Genomic DNA, 20,765 nt, shown 5'->3' with positions numbered 1-20,765 from the left:
AAGGTAAAAACCAAATGCCTGGCTTTAAAAATAATAATGTATTAGCCTGTTGATAGAAAAAACACCAGGCAGGGGGACAACTAGGCCCCTTGTAGAAGAGATTGCCACAACTTGAGAGCAGTTACTGTGAAGTCTCTTCCCAGGTCTTTTGTTTTAGGCCAAGTTAGGAATCCCACAGCATAGGTTTTGACACCAGAATCATGCATCTCAGCTTATTCCTTTATGGCATGCCAAACATAAAGATGAGGTTTCATTTCTTTGGTCACTTTGGTCATCATTCAGTGATGATCCCATCTATAGACACAACTTTTTGGGTTTCTACAATTTCCAAGCCTCCATAATTTTGAGTATTTTGTAATGACAATTGAAAGTTCCCTCCATTTTTCTTTCTCATACGTCAGGACAGATGTGTATGAATCCCACAAAGCATCTGACTGGAACCTTGAAAGATAATCCCATTACTTTTCTGTGTTATTCAGTTGATTATTTTTAAAAGAAACAGCCCAGAGTTCTTTACCTGTAAAGCAGTGATTGAAAATTTTCTTGTCTTTTTCCAATGTCATTTCTCGTATTCCTTTGTCAGGGTCTTTCATTGAAACATACAAGGTACTGTGAAGGGGTAGAAATGATGAATAGTTGTAAAAGAATATTAAATTAGGAAATAATTATAAATCTCATTGGACCTCATTCCTACAAATTTTAACAAATTATTTAAAGATCTAGTTTCCTTCTGCAAATGCATCAAAAGGATTCTGTCATCTTCAATGCTTAATGAATATAGCAAAACTGACATTATGCAAAATGCATAATCCCTGCAATTGTTTTCTTCCAACAATAGAATTTCTTCACTGTTATGTAAGTCAGTAACCATACTTGCAAATTATGACCGTCTAGGAAGAGAATTTCAAAGCCTTGGAAGAGGCACCAAGAAGACAGACTACTATGTTCCCAGCAGATGCATTTGGAAAGAAGGTGGGATAGAGAGAAGGGCCTCCCAAAAAGATTTCGAAACACAGGCAGGTTCATATGGGAGAATATGGTCCTTCAAGTAGCCTGGACCCAAAGAAGCCAAAGCTAAACATATGAAATACAAATACAGACAATATTGCTCCAACAATTTCCCCCCTTTTTGAACCACTTTTGGGCATGGGGGATTTGAAACTGAAAAAGTATGGGCTTTTAAGCTTCTCTTTACATATGGTTTCAGTATTAATTTTGAACATACAGAGAGAGCTTGGAGGTGATTTAGAAGAGAGAAGTTGGGGTGGAATTAAGTACTATTCCAGGAGATGGATATTTGAAATGATCTAGTGGTGTTCTAGAATAGTGCACACAATCTATAACTCTGATGCTATTTTTGTGGATGTCTTTGTGGTTGCTTCTCTTCATTAAATGCAACCACAAAGACATCAGAGTTATAGGTTGTGTGTAATTGCCTCCTAAGTGTAGAATGCCACTCCTTCCCTGTTCACTTATGAACCCAACAGCCCAATTCTCTGCTCCTGGAATTAACTACAATACAGTTTTAGCAAACCTCAGATTGATTGTAGTGGGAAGCTTGATAGACTTCCTGGTTGATTTCCTGGAAAATCGTTGGCCGGCCAAAATGCACTTAATGGCCTTCTTGATGTCTTTCACCCACATATCTCTCTCCTCAAGATGAGAGGCTTGGAAGAAGTGATCCTGCTGTTTGGCGGTTGTGAGTTTGAAGACAAACTGTAATAGAAATGGATTTCTGTAATGGTTAGCATTTATTTCTTGTGTGACTAGGGATATTGTTCATAGTATAGGCCATGACAACAAGTAATTAGCAGTGAAAAGCTGCACATGTCTACTCAGATTTAAGTCCAATTGAGTTCAACAGTGCCTATGAGTATGTGCCTTCTAGTTGCTGTTGACCTCTGGCAGCCCCATGAATTTCATAGGATTTTCCTAGGCCAGGAATACTCAGAGATGGTTTTGCCAGTTCCCTTCTCTGAAATATAGCCTACAGCACTATTCCTGGGTAGATGGGTAGAGGATTGCAGTCTAAGTAACAAAATAATAGTGCCTGAAACAAGCTTCCAAACCAGCAACATTGGACCTGACTGTCTAGTCATATGGAGAGAACATTTTACATCACAACAGATTATTTCAGTGCTGAATGTGTGATATTGGAATAAACAGAAAACACTAAATTTTGTTCATTATTAATGTAAAAAAGTGGGTTTATGGTAGAAGCTTTAATTTCCTTAGCATGGGGAATTAACACAATCCACTCACTACTGAAGAAAACTATGATCCTTATATTGAATGTAACAGGTCTGTTCCAGTGGAGCAACCTTGAACAGACTTGGTGATTGAGGCTGAATCTGCACTGCAGAAATAATCCAATCTGACACCACTTTAATTGTCATGCTAGTTTGGACTACAGCTCACTGGATCCCCCAGCCATGATTGGGGGGGGGGGGGTGCTTTGGTGTGCTGTCATCAAAAAGATAACATTTTTATACTGTGCTTTTAGAAAAATAATGTATATGTGTATTTTTCATTATCTGGGGGGAAAATACTATCTTAAAGCAGGAGTGACCGTGTGGCTTCAGGTCCCCCTCCCAGGCCTCATGTGGACCAAGGAGCCAAAATGTCTCTTTCCAGTGTCCCCTTCAAAAAGTTGACTGTAAGTGACATGTTCCTATCACCATTTTGAGAGGAACTCCAACAAAAACAGTAGTATTTATTGGGGGATGTGTGTCACCCATTTTTGAACATTCAAGTACTTTCTGTGTGGAGACTGGACAAAAATGACCCCAAATCAAACAAATGTATATATATATATATATAGAGAGAGAGAGAGAGAGAGAGAGAGAGAGAGTGAGTGTTGGAAGAGACCACAACGGTCATCCAGTCCAACCTCGTTCTGTCATGCAGGAACTCTCAATCAAAGCATACCTGACAGATGGCCATCCAACCTTTGTTTAAAGACATCCAAGGAAAGAGATTCCACTACACTCCGAGGGAGTTTGTTCCACTGTCGAACAGCCCTTTGCTGTCAGGAAGTTCCTCCTAATGTTGAGGTGGAATCTCTTTTCTTGGAGCTTGTATCCGTTGTTCTGGGTCCTGTTCTCTGGAGCAGCAGAAAACAAGCTTGCTCCCTCCTCAATGTGACACCCCTTCAAATATTTAAACAGGGCTATCATATCACCTCTTAACCTTCTTTTCTCCAGGCTAAACATCCCCACCTCTCTCAGTCGTTCTTCATAGGGCATAGTTTCCAGACTCTTCACCATTTTAGTCACCCTCCTTTGGACACACTCCAGTTTTTCAATGTCCTTTTTGGATTGTGGTGCCCAGAACGGGACACAATACTCCAGGTGGGGCCTGACCAGAGCAGAATACAGTGGCACTACAGTGGCAACAATATATATATATTGGTGAGTTGGGAGGCCTTGGAAAACCAGTGGGGCACTTTGGGGACACAAAGTAGGATCCAAGGGCCACATATAGTCCATGGCAGCACTTTCTGTACTCTTGCCTTACAGGTAGCATTGTTACTTAAAGTGCTTTCCTTGCAGTCTATTGGAAGCGACAGTCACAGAATTGCTATACCTTCTCTTTGGCTTTCCCTCCACCCAGTCTTCTAGAGAGGCTTGTGGGTAGTTCAGAATGACCAACAAAGGAATAAAGCCCAAGAATGTGCCATCTCTGATTGCTTCAGACCCTGATCAAGACTTTGGCACATCCCTGCCTGCAAAGCTCAGTGTTTGATGATGGCAGTAACATTACTCTAATGAAACACTTTCTGTTGGAACAGGAGGTGTTGTTCAGAATTGATGTGAGCTGATTGTCACCTGATATTAGTATTAGTAGTGTTATATATCCTGACTTTTTCAAAACAGCTTACAACAAAATTATAAAAATACACATAGTTAAAAATACACCAAAGACAGCTTCATAATTGGACTATTTTGCTGGGCACTTCCTCTGAAATTTTTGCAAGTTTGTTTCTATGTATGTTTCATGTTGGTTTCAAACAATATCTCAACTCATTTTGTTCCTCAATATAATGTCTACTGTATTGCTTATCAATAATAATAATAATAATAATAATAATTTATTTCTATCCCGCCTCTCCAATAAGATTGAGGCGGCTTACAGCAATAATAAAATTCATACAATATAAAAATAAATCCTACTATCCCCTCCTTCCTTAAACAAACTACACAATCATTCCACCATAACAAAAATAAAATACAATTAAGATCATTAAAACAATAATTCAAACAATTAGAGACAGAAAAACAGGACATCTTGGGGTAATCAGTAGGATGGTCCATATCAGCGGAGTGACCGAGTGAATTTTTCAGGGAAGGCCTGTCGAAAGAGATCCATCTTGATGGCCTTTTTAAAGCCATCAAGATTGGTAATATGTTGGATCTCTTCCAACAGGCCATTCCATAATTTGGGAGCGGCAGATGAAAAGGGCCTCTGGGTAACCACAGTCAACCTAGTCTCTGTTGGCTGTAGTAAATTATTCCCAGAGGACCTAAGTGTGGGTTATATGGAAGAAGGCGATCCACCAAGTAGGCTGGATCCAGGCCATGAAGGGCTTTAAAAGTCATCACCAACACCTTGTACTGTGCCTGGAAACTAATGGGCAGCCAGTGAAGAGATTTTAGAACTGGTGTTATAACTGAAGTTTCCGGACTAGGCAAAAGGGTAGCCCCATGTAGAGTGCATTACAGAAGTCAAGTCATGAGGTTACCAGCACATGTACCACTGCTTCCAGGTCCCCTGGCTTGAGGACACAGCTTTTATAACCTACATTACCTGTGTTTGTTTTGTAGTGTCTAGTCAGTAGAGGTAAGGTGTTTTCTTTTCTTTCTGAGCTGTATAACAGGAGCAGTATGTTTCTCAATACCACCTACTATTGTGTTTCTGTCCCGTCTGTGGAATTCCCCTGGGCAACCCAGCAACCAATAGAAGATTTGGCCAGAGAATTCTCTAGCTTGTTCTAGCATAGCTTTTCTCACTTTCTTGCCTTGGTCTGCCTATTTCCTTCAATGTTCTATAGAAGACATGCATACTCACCATCCTTTTACCAAAATCCTGGCAAGGGCTTGTCAAAGTGCTTCCTTTTAGAGGAACCATTCCTTTAGGGCTACTGTCAGTCTTCTTCTTAAAGAATTCAATGGCATCTTCTGACAGCACAAACCACATAGGTTTCCAGGTGTTAAACATGCTTCCCTGTATTCAAAACAATTGGGATAATATCAGTCCACACATCCTGTGATAGCATAAAAGGAAGCAGCTTTAAATGAAATGGTATCTAAATAAATATTTATGCATAGCATGCCAAGTGATAACCTTTCACTCCCAAAGGACTCCCAAATAGGCTTGAAAACAGATTCTGAAAAATGATACAGGGCAAAACCCAACATCTCTTAAGCAAACTTTTCTACTCCTAAAAGAGAGTTTCTCCAGTGTCAGCACTCCAACGGAAAGATCTGCGCTGGTCACTGGTTGTTTTCTAGATTGGTTTTATGATGTTGATTTTAACCTATAAAGTAAAACATGGCTTAGGACCTGGGTCTCTAGTTATTAAGTTGTGGAGGAGGGGTTCCTTCTAAAAATACTATCACTTGCATAGGCTCACTTCGGAGATAAATGCAAGAAGGTTTCTTCTCAGAACTATAGTCAGTTCCGACTTGGAACTTCAAAGTCTCTCTGCTCTTAAAGAAATGTCATTTTAACTTAGTCTTTTAAAATGTTTTAGTAGCCCTGCTATGCTATAATATGTTGATTGGATGTTTATTGTGGAAGTTGATGTCTCCATGTAGTTGTTTTTATTGTTAGCTGTCTGCTACACAGACAGACAGATATATGTAATCTTGGTGTTTTATACAGAAAGAGGGGATTTAAGAATCCTACAAACAAATAAATGCATAGGCTCCAATTCTATACCAATTTACTTGCAAGACAGATATATGTAATCTTGGTGTTTTATACAGAAAGAGAGGATTTAAGAATCCTACAAGTAAATAAATGTATAGGCTGCAATTTTATACCAATTTACTTGCGAGTAATGTCCCATTGAACTCAATAGAACTTAGTACTGACTGTGAATTACACTGAAGCAGAAAACTGAAATAATAAAAGAAAAATCAAAAATAGAAATTTACAGGATTTTTAACATCCATAGCTTTCAGGAATGGGCTATTGTATCATATAGATTATACTGTGCATTCCATTTTAACAGGTGCTGGTGAAAAAGATAAAAAATCCTGTACTATTCAGAATGTGTTGTCTATCCTAAAATTAAAAGAGAAACTTCACCCATTCAGTATTTTAAGATCTTGAACAATACATAATGTTTGCAATAAATTGTTGTTGTTGTTCATTGCCATCAGGCTGACTTTGACTTATGGCGACCCTATGAATTGGAGACCTCCAAGTCCCCCTATCCCCAACCGCCCTGCTCAGGTCTTGCAGAATCAGGGTTGTGGCTTCGTTGATTGAGTGTCCATCTGGAATACGGTCTTCCTCTTTTCGTACTGCCTTCTACTTTAGTAAGCATTATTGTTTTTTCTAGTCAATCATGTCTTCTCATGATTTGGCCTAAGTACGAAAGTCTCAGTTTAGTCATCTTGGCTTCTAGGAAGAGTTCAGGTTTAATTTTCTCTATGAGCCATTTATTTGTCCTTTTACCAATCCATGGTACCTGTAGAACTCTTCTCCAGCACCACATTTCAAATGAGTTGATATTCTTCCTATTAGCTTTATTCACTGTCCAGCTTTCACAACTCTACATAGAAACTGGAAATACAATGGCATGGAGAAGCCTAACTTTACAATTTAATTATATATCTTTAAGCTTAAGGATCTTGTCTAGTTACATCATAATTTCCCTTCCTAGTACTATCTGCATCTACACTGCACAGTTAATACAGTTTGACATCACTTTAACTATGGAATTCTGAAATTTGTGATTTGCTGTTGTACCAGAGGTATTTGATAGAGAAGGCCACATATCTCACAAAACTACAGATCCCAGAATTCCACAGCATTGAGCCAAGGCAATGTTAAGTTGCATTAATTCTTCAGTGTAGATGCAGCCTTAGGGGTTTTTGTTTTGTTTTGTTTCTTGACTGCAATCTTCATTTTGGACGAGATGGACGATCTTGAAGTGTTTCAATGTCTCTTCATCATCTACTTTAAAGTTATACAAATCATCTTTGCTCATTATTTTTGCTTTCCTAATGTTCAACTGTAAACCTGCCATTGCACTTTCTTCCTTGACTTTCTTCTGTAATTGTTCAATGCAGTAAATATGTCTGAAGAACAGCAGAAGAAAAAAGAGGAGGGAGGTGGGGGAAGGGTGTTAATATGGTGTTGTACTGGAACAGAGTTTGTGGTCTCCTTCAATTTCACAGTTCTGTATGCTCTGTGCAGCAATTGGCTTGGCTGCATAAATTCTCACACCATCTAGCACTTGAATTTTCTCAGAGAAATGAGAGCTTTCTCATGGGCATATTAAGGAAACATGCACACTCAGCACCATAGCTTTACAGTAGTGGTTTCGAACCAGCATATATTCTGCTTTTAAGACAGAAGTTGGTTATTATGTGTTATCAGGTTAATTTAGCATATACACACTTGTGGCCTATTTTTATAGGTCCAATAGCAGGGGTGAAAAATGTATGGATCACCAGATCTTGTTGGACTGCAATGCCCAGAAGTCCTAGTCAGTACAGCCAGTAGTGAGGTGTTACAGACCAGATGAATTCTAGTTGGTATAAAATGTTTATACATCATATAATTAAATTGCATATAACTTGTTCATACCTATAAATGGTAAAATATAGAGCCTAAGATCCATGATAGTCTCTGCCTATATTCTATCCTGTAATAAAAGAAGGGAAATGCTTGTTCACATTTCAAATCTGGGAAGAATGCCAAATGTTCCTTTAAAGAAAGCAAACAAAAGCTGCAAAGATTAATCTCAGGTTACCCTGCGACTTAGTATATTAGAGATACTTGACAATAGGTAGTAGGGGATTCTAAAAGTGGAGTGTGCACTAGACTCTAGTGTGCTGAACAAAAAGATAAGTAGTAAACCTCTGATTGAATATCTGATACACTGAGTAGGTGTCAGGAGAGAAGAAAAGAGCTAAGGCGGAGCCATGTAATTACTGTATATACTCAACTATGAATCAACCTCATGTATAAGTCAAGGGCAGGTTTGGGGACCAAAATTATGGGTTTTGATATGACCCATGAATAAATTGAGGGTAAAACTTAAGGGCATGTAACCATGGATCTAAAGGATGAAACAAAGGAAAGCAATGCCAAAAAATTTACAAAATCGCTGCAGGCATAACAGTTTGCATTCACCCTAAAGGCTGGATGGATGAGAGAATAGAAGGAGGGTCGGTGCTTCCAGGATAGATTACACTCTTGCCTTTCACCAGGGGATGATTCTCATATATATATATGAGTTAAAGTGCAGTATTTACATTAAAGATAAGTTGACTCAGGTTTCTGGGGTCAAGAAATTTCTATATATCTTTGATTCTCCCTGAAAGGAATGTATGTGTATGTATTTATCAATGAATACTTATAATAAGTACCCTAAAATAGTACCAAAGGAGTCTGTTCCTTCCCATGTAAATAACCTGGAACCCCAAGACTAGAGAAGATTTGAGTGTTGATCTGACCTGTCTGGTTTAACCATTATCACAGGTCGGAAGTTGATAAAGGTGACCCCAGACAGAACCCAGAATTATCTGACAAGTGGCAAAGATGATTAATCCCTCACTCTAAGATATTGGGGTGGTAAGCCATGCCTTTTTCAGAGGGCTGATGTGAGTTGTAATCCAACACGATCTGGAAAGCCACCCTTGCCCACCTCTGGCATACAATGTGGAGGTGGCCAGTTTCATCATACCACATCATAAAGCAGTTAAAAAACAAATAGAACTCAGTTAAAAAGAAACTCAGTTCATTGACTTCCAAACTGCATTTTGTAAATAATAGTTTTAATTTAGGATTATGGTTTTAAATTATATTATAGGCCCAGTTCAGAGACCCTTGTAAATAGTAAACGTTATTTGCTTATCTCAAATGACTTCCAAAGGATGGAATTTAGAAGAAGAAGGGAAGTGAAAGGAATAACAGAAGAGCCCAGGAGAAACAGTGATAAGAATAAATTACTACATTTGAAAGAGAACTACTCTTTTACATTATTGGAGGATTTACTGATTAATCGAAACACTTAAAACGAAGGGAAAGGCAGAAGTTAGAGATATGTCTATGTTCTCTCCATGTCATGTCCAAGATCAGTTTCCAATACTAGGATGGAGTTCTGAGAAATGATTTCTCTCTCTCTCTCTCTCTCTCTTTCTTTCTTTCTAATATTTTTATTCACTAAGGAATGCTTTCAGAAAACTGCTTCTAAGTGTTTATGCAGTGCCCACCTCGGGTTGACCACAAGTGTATTTAGATATGATTAAGAAGCAGAATTTACAAGGAAATAATATTATTTCCCCACAAGGTTAGGCAGTAGCCCACACACTCCTCATCATATAAACTCTGGGCTCAGTTATATTAAAATGTGCAGCAAGCAGCTGAGAATGGCTTTCTTTTTTACTTTCACATAAGTGGGTAAATATAATACGCTTAATTTTCTTAAATTGGCTCTCCCCCACCAAATAAATAAACCATTCTCCCAATGGGAGATTTTTAAAAGAACAAAATGTCATAGGCATCAGTGAAGTCATTTCGCACACAAACACACACACACACACACACAGAGAGAGAGAGAGAGAGAGTGCCTTGTGCAAGAAATATAGGGGGAAATCCTGCTGGTTTAACCCTCCCTCATCTGCAAATGCTAGGCACAACGCACACCACCACCTGAGTGCTGGAGTTCTGAGGGGGAAACCCTAATCTCAGCCCCATGCTACACATCTAAAGTAATGCATATTTTGATGAAGTGCCTGAGAAAGAAAACCACAAGGTACTCCCCCACTATGTGGATTATGATGCATATCCTGTATGAATAAATGGCTAGCTCATTCACACCTTCCCTTTCAGTAAACTAGGTATCCTTGAACATGCATAAATGCAGTAGTCTATAAATTAATTTAATCTATATTAAAATACCAGTGGCTTGAAGACATACTGTTTCTCACATCCTGAGGTTGGTGTCATACAGTGCAGGGGGGGGGGGCAACTGTCCCTTGCGGTGGAGATTGGCCACGTGATGGGGGCAGCTTGCCAGCCAGCTGCTTCCTGATAGTGGAACAAACCCGTATTGATCAGACTTTCATAGTTACTACATAGTTCCTAAACAAGGGCTATGCAAGGATCATAAATATGAAACTGTCACAAGTGTGTAACTCTAGGTTATGCAATTATAACTGCACAACAGGAGTCAGGCCAATATACAAAATTTAACATAAAATTGGCTTAGATTGACTTTAATTGACTATCCAATTGACATTTAGTCCTTTTGCCATTGACCAGAGTGCATTTACTGGTTTGTCATCACATTTCCTCAGGAAACTGCAGTGTGAGGGAAGACCATGAGTTACATTATGACTGCATAATGGGAGGAAGGATGCTTTGTCTGGATTAGTCTGGTATGGGTATGTCTCAACAAATATGACTGGTCCATAAGAAACAAAACCACAGGTTCTGGCCAGGAGATTTCAAACTGGTCAGCCAACTAGCCCACAGCTGCCTTCTAACAAACCAGAGAAGTGTCAACAACTACTCCTGACCTGACCAAACTCCAAGAGTGCTCCCCAATGGTTCTTTGTCATATTAGAGAGAAGTGGTTACTGAGACGATTCAGGTTCTGCTCTGGGGCTGGTGCTATACAAGATCTTTATAAGTGACTTGAATGATGGAATAGAGGACACACTTATCCAACGTGCCGATGACACCAAATTAGAAGGGGTTGCTAATACCCAGGGCACAGGATGACGATTCAAAATGACTTTGACACGTTGAAGAACTGAGCCAAAACTAAGAAAAAGAATTTCAACAGGGAGAAATATAAGGTACATTTTTCCAGGCATGAAAAATGAAATGTGCAAACATAGGATGAGTGACACCTGGCTTGAAAGCAGTATGTGTCAAAAGGATTTTAGTAGACCATAAGCTAAACCTGAGACAACAATATTCATGGTCAAAAAGCCAATGCAAGGCAGTTCACCCCACTCAGCCACCCCCACACCAGGTGACACCAAACCCAGTGATGCCATTGGGTAGTAGAAATAGAGGAAGACCACACACGAGATGGATGGATTCAATCAGGGAGGTCACAGGAATGAATTTGTAGGAATTAAGCAGAGCAATGGATGACCGGGGGGGACACTGGAGGTGTCTCATCCACAAGGTGACCATGAGTTGGAGTCAACTTGAGAGCAATTAGCATCATCAACAAAATAGCTACTGAGAGCTTTGGGGCCATGGCAAACACACACTTTGAACCCAGCCCGAAAATGAACAGAAAAGATCTGATCCTTTTTGGGCCAGTAAATAGGTGGCTTTCCCAGCCCTGCCACAGCCCAAAGCCGGCTTCAAGATGCTCCAGTGGCATGCAGCATGTAAACCATCTTGCTACAGTGTCTTGAAGTTGCCAATGTCTGGCCAGCCAGCCGGTCGACTTGCAGATGGCTTCAGGGCAGCTTGGGAGCATGCGGCATATAAACATTGCTCTCCCAGGACCGGGTATTCTGGCCCAAAGTCAGTGGTCGCTGCCACATACTGTAGAATTGAATTTCATTGTTTTAACTATGCTCTGTGTAAAGAAGTATAGGGCCAACCTATTAGGGCCAACCAAAATGCCACAAAAGTGTGGAAGGTTTGAAGTTCTGCAGAACAAAGGATAGTTCAGATGGCACACTATCAATACCAAGATGGGGCATTTAAGAGATAGTGGGGGTGGGGTGAAGCTCAATGGGAGGAGAAAGGAAAAGCCCCATAAATTTTTAAAATTAAAATTTCAAATTTCAAAATTTTAATTTTTTAAAACAAAATTAAAATTTAGTTTTTTTTTAAAAAAATTTCTTTAAAAACACATTTCAACCAAACCTTCACTATGTATATGTAAATACATTTAGGTTGTGCGTACGATATTGTAATTTGAAGGTATAATTATAATTTTGATAGTTGTTTATGTCACTACTATTAGCATTACATTTAGTGCTATATGGGATTTACAATTTATGAGTAACGTTAGTACAAAAAAGCATTACTAAGGATTCTGTATGGTGTGAAATGGGAGAGGTCAATGGGGGAGTGACACAAGGAGTTACTCCACTGGGTGACACACCAACCCTAGTGATGCCACTGGAATGGAGCTACAGCAGTTAAAGTGGTGCCAAACTGCATTATTTCTACATTGTAGATGCTTTGGACTAGCACAGCTGCTTTTGTTTTAGTTTGGGTTTTTTCTAATTTGCTCTGGGAATTTCCAGGTAGTTGAAACCGAATAGATTTCACTGAATTCTCACTTGAGGCTGAAGCAAAGTCTTTAACTTGGTCAAAAAGCAAAGCCAAGATGGCAGACGTTCTTTGAATTTTCTTGCCACACAATTGATGCTTTTTCAAAGGGGGAGGTAGAGTGGGAGGAATGAATATAAAGTGGCTGCCATGCAACTTCCCTAAAAAGCTACTTCTCCTTTCTTTTCTGTCTGTTATACCGCATGCCTAGAAATAATGGTTTCCCCAGCTGTTGGGCATAGAAATTCTTACCACATATATTCTGCTGGTTAAGTCAAACCCACAGGTTGCACGAGACATCTGCCAAAGCTTTTCGACAACTATGCTCAAAACCTAGCCTCAGTCGCTCATGCCTTAGCTGCAGTGTTATGCCCAGTTACTTGAGAATAAGTACCACTGCACTGAAACAGACTAACTTCAGCAGACATAACTAGGATTGCACAATTAGTCCCTTCAGGGTTGGCTTATTATAATTCAGTCTTTGTGGAGCAACCCTTGAAGACAGTCCATATGATGCCACTGGTTTGCAATAACACAGTTTTTTCTGAGGCTGGAAATGTGGACCACACACGACTTATTTTGTGCCAGTCCCATTGACTTTCAGGGTTGTTTTTTTCCCACTTCAAGATGTTGACTTTGTGTTTAAGACCCCAAACAGCCTGAGACCAAGTCCCCTTGGGTACTGCCTATTTCTATATGAAGTTGCCCAAGATCTGTGCTCCATCACCAAGGCTCTTCTTATCATTCCTTTTTTTAACTTGAAGTACAGCTAGCTGGTGCAAGGAAGAGGACTTCTTCCATTATGCCAGCTAAACAGATCCCAAAGGTAGTTTATCACACGGGAGGAATTATACTTCCAATTTCCCTTCTTTGACAAGCTCCTCTGTCTTGCCCACTTTTAAAGGTTATTTATTCCTATGAGTTTATTTTCGCCGAGCCTTTGATAGGCTTTAAGTCTACTGTTGTTTGAGATAGAGCTTTTATTACAGTATTTATCATTCTGTTTGGCTACTGTTTCCTGTATCATTGGATTTATTTTGTGAGAGTTTGTTTATTGTTTATTTATTGTTTATTTTTTGCTGTCGTTATTTTCTTTTTGTAATTTAAATTTGTACTGCAAGCGGCCACGAATTTCATTTTATTGTGCAAAGGTTGGTAATTACCCAACAAGCAAATGCACCAACAAGCAAAACTTTAGAGGAGAAAAAGGATATGACTTTCACATAGTTTGCTCTCATTTACTAATCTTAAAATTTCCACCCAGAATTGCTTCTGCTTTGGAAGTGTCTTAGCAGTATTTCAGAACCCTGTTTTAGTTCCTCCCATGCCCAGTGCAGTTGCTCTTGTTCTGTGAGCATTTCCTGTGCTCCTTTTTAGATATAGGCTACTCATCAAACATTCCATTTATCTTGTGTTGTAGATATGGAATATTATTTTTATATATTATTTTTAATTGTCCCATTTCTCACTAATGGGTTTCATTTTAATTTCACTGTTCATTGCATTGAGTGAATGCAATTCAGAGTTCTGTACACACAGTGGTTCCTATGTTCTCCTTTTGAGAATGAAAACCATGGGAAATGTTCCCTGGAATATCAAATATGGTCTCCTTAATGAAGATAACTGAGAACCTGTGGACACATTTGGCTATATGTCTACCTGGAAGCAACTTCATCGCAGCTACAAGATTCTGATCATTTGTATTACTAGTGGGAAAGTGCATGTGATGGAGACTTGTACAGAATCCTGGTGCTTAACCCAAAACCCTGTCAACAAATTTGGGATCAACAGAGCTGCATTCACCCCATCAGTTGCGGAAAAAATTCTTCTTATTTTGTAGTTGTTACCTTCAAGTCGTTTCTGACTTATGGCAACCCTAAGGCAAATCTATAATGGATTTTTCTTGGAAACTTTCTTCAGAGGGGGTTTCTTGTTGCCATACTGTGAGGCTGAGAAGGTGTGACTTGCCCAGGGTCACCCAGTGGGTTTCCATGGCTAAATCAGGATTCAAACTCTCTACTCCAGAGTCATAATCCAATGCTCAAACCACTTCACACTGGCTGTACTTAATAACTATCAGGATTAGAGTATATCAGAGTCTAAACACATACGATATCAACAGCAAGATGATGGTAATGATATGACCAGCAATTATATATGTCTTTTGAAATGAAAGGAAGGAAGGTAAATGTTATAAAGTTTGTGTGGGATGGGGAGAGTTAAACCTTCTCTCTATAGCTACTCTCTCTATTACACACATCCATAAAACAACCCCAGCCTGTACTAATGGGAGCCCCCCTCCCCACAGCTACTAGTGTTGGGGGGGGGGCGGTTTCCCATTAGTACAGGTTGGAGTTGTTTTATTTCTTTGAATAATAATTGCCATGTAAGGAAGGGGTGATTTTCTAGATACTGTGCCTGAAAAGTGAAGCAACCTTTATAATAACCTCCCACTCATCCCCATTGTGCCTGCTATTCAGTTTGGAAAAACATATGGTTTGATTGCCAGTGTCACATGTAGTTAGGCTCTCAGTTTATTCCACATGAAGAAATGCACAGAATCTAATGCTTAATCATCATAGAAGCATATGTCCTAGGAATAACCATTTATGTCCAATTTAAACCAGACTTTGGTTGTTCCTTTTTGCTTATTTTTATTGAGAAGCAATAGGCTCTTTACAAAATCCTACTTTCACCCTGCCTCATGTCTGCCATCCAAGGACCATCCTTGTTGAATGGAGAGAGGCTCATCACTGGAAGGCTGGCTTCCAGGTGAGGCACTGATCAGTCATGAACTCAAGAATAGCATGAAGTACTTGTGGGATCCATTGGTAAGGGGACTACCCACATCAGTGAAATTATGGATCTTTGAGGTATTCAAGGTCAGTTAGGAGCATCACTAGAGGGGTTCGAGCCACACCAGGTGACATCCTAAAGGGGGGTGACACCACTGTTCCTCAAACATTTGTCCTTTGACAGAAATGAGTTGTGGTGTTGGCCTCCATCCCTTGAAAACAGTAAGGAGATGGTGTGAGTAGGGTGCGACTCAGTGGAAAGAGAAAGAAGAGGTCCCAGGGGTGTGTGTGTGTGTGTCTGTGTGTATATAAAATTTAAATTATTTTAACATTTTCTTTAAAAAACATCTCACCTTACCATATCTTCACTTTAACCACATGAAATAATGTACATGTACATTCATTTGGGCTGTGCATATGATATTGCAATTTAAATGTACAACTTTAACTTGGCTAAACCATTGTCATTACATTCAGTGATATACAGGATTTATGAGTCACATTAGTACAAAAAAAATTACTAAGCATTCTGTATGGTGTGGTATGGGAGGAGTTGCATGGGGAGATGACATCATGAGTGACACCAACCCTAGTGACATCAGGTGACACCAACCCTAGTGATGCCACTGCAGTCAGTTAACAAAGAGTAAAACAGTATTAATTGCTCCTACTTACTGTATACTGTATACTCATGTGTAAGTCTAGAAATTTTAGCCAAAAATATTAGTGTTTGGAAAGGAGACTGCCAGGAAACACCAGGTGCTGTAGGTTATATTCAGAAGGCAGCAATGGCACACCACCTCTAGGTATTTCTTGCCAAACTAAACATGGAATGCATGAGGCATACACTACTCCTACAACATCTATGCTAAAAAAAACTTGATGGGAATAACATTAGCATAGTTGTATTTAACCGATGCAGCTTTGAACCACTGGGAGCTGCCAGAGAATATATATCACTCCAGGTTCTAAACATTCTAAAGCTCTGCAACGTAAATAAATGCCATATAAATGCACCTTCCCACGACATGAAGGTTATGGTTCTCTCTGCTTCACAGGTTCAGCCAAGAACAGCAAGCTCAACATTTCAGTTTGCTGTAAAATATATTTTCTGCCAATTGAAAATTGTGCATGCTTACCTTCTTTACTAGGTATCCTTCTCTTATGAGCCTCGGTTCTCGCTCGGGTTCTTGGTTCATCATTCTGCCTTTCTTTCTGGCCCAGCCCAGTTCAGACACAACTGACACTTCAGGCTGTGGCGAGCAGAATTTATACAGTTGTCACTTTCACAAGTTCCTCTGATTGTCAATCACATGAAAGCACACTCATTTCCCCTTTCCGGAAGAAGGAAATGCAGAACTAAATGTAAATGTTAAGTGCTTTTTGATCTTAGAAGAAACTCCATAATATTAGTAATATTATCAGCCCTGAGTCATCTGGGGAAAATAAATGGAAAAGAATAAATAAACACTTGGTTAAATGTTTGAATTTCTTCCAGGGTTCAGGAAGAAAAGAGATTCTCTTGTTAATGAATAAATAATGTATAGGAACATATATTTCAAGGAAAAGCATAGGTAGTCATGAAAGGCATAAGGGGGGAAAGTCCAAACTTTGTGTACATACATTAATGCAAACTTTCAAAATCTCCAGATCTCTGCATCATTCTCAGGACACTATATAATACAGTTATGAAAAATATAACATCATTCTTCCCCCTCCTTCCTTCTCCTCCCTCTCTCATTTTCTTTATAACATCTTGCCTAATGAAGAACTCTGGGGATCTGGAAAGCTTACACACTTGTTTACACCCTTATGGTTGCATAATGAAGTATCACACTAACACGGATGTTCCCATGTATTTATTTACTTAAGAGTAGTGATACCCTACTCTCAGAGTCTTTATACTCCACTTCTCAGCCAACATGGCTTATCTTATTCTCATTTTCTTAACCCTATATAACTTACCTTTGTTATTTAGAAAATCTGTATGCCTCCTTTTTACAACATTTTGCAATACAATGTTTGAAATATAATAACAGCAACAGAACACTGAGAGCCAGTGGCGTAGTGGTTTGAATGTTGGACTGTGACTCTGGAGACCAGGGTTCAATTCCTGCTCAGCCATGGAAATTCACTGGGTGACCTTGGACAAGTCACACCCTCTCAGCTTCACAAGAAGATGTCAAATCTCCTCTGAATAAATCTTGTCAAGAAATCCCCATGAAACCCCATGGCCTTAGGCGTGTCATAACTTAGAAATGATGTAATGTCACACAATACACACAACAGCAACAAGCATATGTAGCTGGGACAGACAGCAGTGCTCCTCTGAATGTTTTTGACTACTGTTCCCATCATCCCTAACCAGCACTACCAATAGGATTGTAGGTTTGCTGTCCCAAAACTTCCAAAGGGCCAGAGTTTCCACTACAGGAAATGCAGCATAGCAATGAAACTCAATACACTAGAAGAAAATAACATAACAGTAGAGTAGAGATTTTGCTCTTTGTGGGTTGTTATAAAAATCACAGTATAATGATGTGCATGAAGCACTTTGAATCCTCTGGTGACAGCACCATAAAAATAGTAGGTGGTGGTGTTATCTTTTTTTAGACATATCAGAGAACCACGGAATGAACAAGACTTGGCTACAGAATGAAAATACATTATCTGCTGTTTTTGAAAGGCTGTATGGGTGTTCCCATACCTCAGTAGTACAACAACGTAAAACTCTGGCCATTAAGTCATAACATATTATGGCCTGGTTCCATCCAACTTCATAACCATAATGCTTTTGCTAGAAGAAGGGGAGGGAAGCAATTTCGCACTTCTCATTGTCCACTGTAAAGCTGTCCTGGGGGCCAAAGAAGCCCCTGGAGCAGCCTGAGATGTGTCTATGTGGGTCCCTCACTCACACACAGTCTCCACTATTAGCCTTCACTGAATCTCAGTTCTTTCTGGAAACAGATGTCCTTCATACCAGGATCAATCCTATGTAATCCTATGTAATTTTTCAAAAAAACCAGAGCAGTCTCAATGAGGGATGGGCTGTCACAGGGACAATTAGTGATGTAAAGAATATTCTCCAAAATTCGAAAATTAGTAGAAATATGTCTAATTTGAAAATTTCGAAAGCATTTTAGAGAGAAGAAATTCTGATCACTTCTCGATCAATGAGTAAGAATTTTGATTTTTAATGATTTCCAAATGAAATGAAGAGACGAGACTTTCAGCTGACAATTCGATGGCCAGAACTTGGGTATTTTGCGTAAAAAAAGCTGCCATTCATCCTGGGTTTTACCAGAGGCTATTTCCTTTGTTAGGGTGATCCCCCCCCCCCATCTTTGCTCACTCACAGCTTTGCTTTGAAAAACAAACGAGAACAAACGGGGAGGCCTTCTGCCCTTTATGCCATGCTCTGCCATTCAAATTCTCACAGAAGAGAAGAAGGCTGAAATCCTAGCATTGGAACTTGGGATTCCAAGGGTCATCTCATCCAACCCCATTTTTGGATAAACCACACTCTCTTATTCATGGATATTTTGAACTCTCCTTGCCAAATAAATATATATATCTATCGAAAATACAATGCAAAAAAAAAAAGTAGGTTTACCTTAGCATCACCTTGAGAGAGCTGGAGAGAGAGGTTTGTCATGCCCTACCTCTGAGGCTGAGATAATGTGCACTCTCCTTGCCAATTATTATTATTATTATTATTGCATGACCTTAGCATCACCATGGGAGAGGTGCATAGAGAGAGTTGGTCCTGCCCTGCCTCTGAGGCTGAGAGAGTGTGACCCTCAAAAAAGAGAAGGGGCAGGGTAAGGTGCAATGGCAGGAATTCTGTCATGATGGATAAAACCTAGCATTCGAAGGGATTCCAAGGGGCCATCCAACCACGCTCGCTCTTCTACCATGAAAGAATACCTAGGAGTTGGAGTTGAAGCTGAGAGCATGTCAATTGCCCAAGGTCAGCCAGTGAATTTCTATTGTGAACTTCGAATGCTAGGTTTTTTGGAGCATCAGAATGGAGAGATTTCTTGTAGCACCTTCTAAGAGGGAAGAAGGAACAGCAATGCATTAATATGAGGAGTCAAACAAGGGCTACCTTTAACTATTCTTTTGCCCAGTCTTAGGATAAGACATACCTCGTGTAGCCTGGAGCATCAGCATGGAGAGTTCTCTTGTAGCACCTTCTAACGGGGAAGAAGGAAGAGTAATGCATTAATATGAGGAGACAAACAATAGCCATCCTTAACTATTCTTTTGCCGAATCTTAGGATAAGACGTACCTGGTGTAGCCTGGAGTTTCAGCATGGAGAGATCTCTTCTAGCACCTTCTAACGGGGAAGAAAGAACGGTAATGCATCAATATTAGGAGTCAAACAAGAGCTACCCTTAACTATTCTTTTATCCAGTGTTAGGATAAGCCGTGCCTGGTGTAGCCTGGAGCATCAGCATGGAGAGATCTCTTGTAGCACCTTCTAACGGGGAAGAAGGAACAGCAATGCATTAATATGAGGTGTCAAAAAGGGCCAGCCTTAACTATTCTTTTGCCCAGTCTTAGGATAAGACGTACCTGTTGTTTCCTGGAGCATCAGCATGGAGAGATCTCTTGTAGCACCATCTAAGAGGAAAGAAGGAATGGTAATGCATTAATATTAGTTGTCAAACAAGAGCTATCCTTGCCTATTCTTTTGCCCAGTCTTAGGATAAGATGTACCTGGTGTAGCCTGGAGCATCAGCATGGAGAGATCTCTTGTAGCACCTTCCAAGACGGAAGAAAGAACGGTAATGCATTAATATGAGGAGCATAACAAGAGCTACCCTTAACTATTCTTTTGCCCAGTCTAAGGATAAGACGTACCTCTTGTTTCCTGGAGCATCAGCATGGAGAGATCTCTTGTAGCACCTTCTAAGAGGAAAGAAGGAACGGTAATGCGTTAATATCAGGAGACAAACAAGAGCCATCCTTAACTTTTCTTTTGCCCAGTCTTAGGATAAGACGGACCTGGAGTAGCCTGGAGCATCAGCATGCAGAGATCTCTTGTAGCACCTTCTAAGAGGAAAGAAGGAACGGTAATGCATTAATATTAGGAGTCAAACAACCGCTACCCTTAACTTTTCTTTTGCCCAGTCTAAGGATAAGACGTACCTGGTGTAGCCTGGAGCATCAGCATGGAGAGATCTCTTGTAGCACCTTCTAAGAGGAAAGAAGGAACGGTAATGCGTATTAGGAGTCAAACAAGCGCTACCCTTAACTATTCTTTTGCCCATTCTTAGGCTAAGACGTACCTGGTGTAGACTGGAGCATCAGCATGGAGAGATCTCTTGTAGCACCTTCTAAAAGCGAAGAAGGAACGGTAATGCATTAATATCAGGAGTCAAACAAGGGCCATCCTTAACTATTCTTTTGCCCACTCTTAGGATAAGACATACCTGGTGTACCCTGGAGCATCAGCATGTGGAGATCTCTCGTAG

At 39.8% G+C, this 20,765-nt stretch overlaps 1 protein-coding gene across 2 annotated transcripts in view; it reads right to left on the bottom strand.

Moving 5' to 3' along the window:
• The window catches only part of PLEK (pleckstrin), a 32,156-nt gene extending 12,674 nt beyond the window's left edge, over positions 1-19,482 (bottom strand). The window contains exons 1-5 of one of the 2 annotated variants that reach the window (XM_089523221.1): positions 19,433-19,482; positions 16,424-16,537; positions 5,068-5,223; positions 1,535-1,716; positions 518-609 (exon numbers count right to left, since the gene is read on the bottom strand). In XM_089523221.1, coding sequence (XP_089379347.1) covers positions 518-609; positions 1,535-1,716; positions 5,068-5,223; positions 16,424-16,486 — 493 coding nt within the window. In that variant the 5' untranslated portion in view covers positions 16,487-16,537; positions 19,433-19,482. The remainder of the gene's footprint in view (positions 1-517; positions 610-1,534; positions 1,717-5,067; positions 5,224-16,423; positions 16,538-19,432) is intronic. The other variant, XM_089523222.1, reaches the window with a different exon arrangement.
• Between the last annotated feature and the right edge of the window lie 1,283 nt (positions 19,483-20,765).

Source organism: Sceloporus occidentalis, unplaced genomic scaffold (assembly GCF_023333645.1).
Source record: "Sceloporus occidentalis isolate IW3139 unplaced genomic scaffold, rSceOcc1.0.p SCAF_4, whole genome shotgun sequence".
Lineage (NCBI taxonomy): Eukaryota > Metazoa > Chordata > Lepidosauria > Squamata > Phrynosomatidae > Sceloporus > Sceloporus occidentalis.
This window is presented reverse-complemented; position numbering and strand designations above follow the sequence as displayed.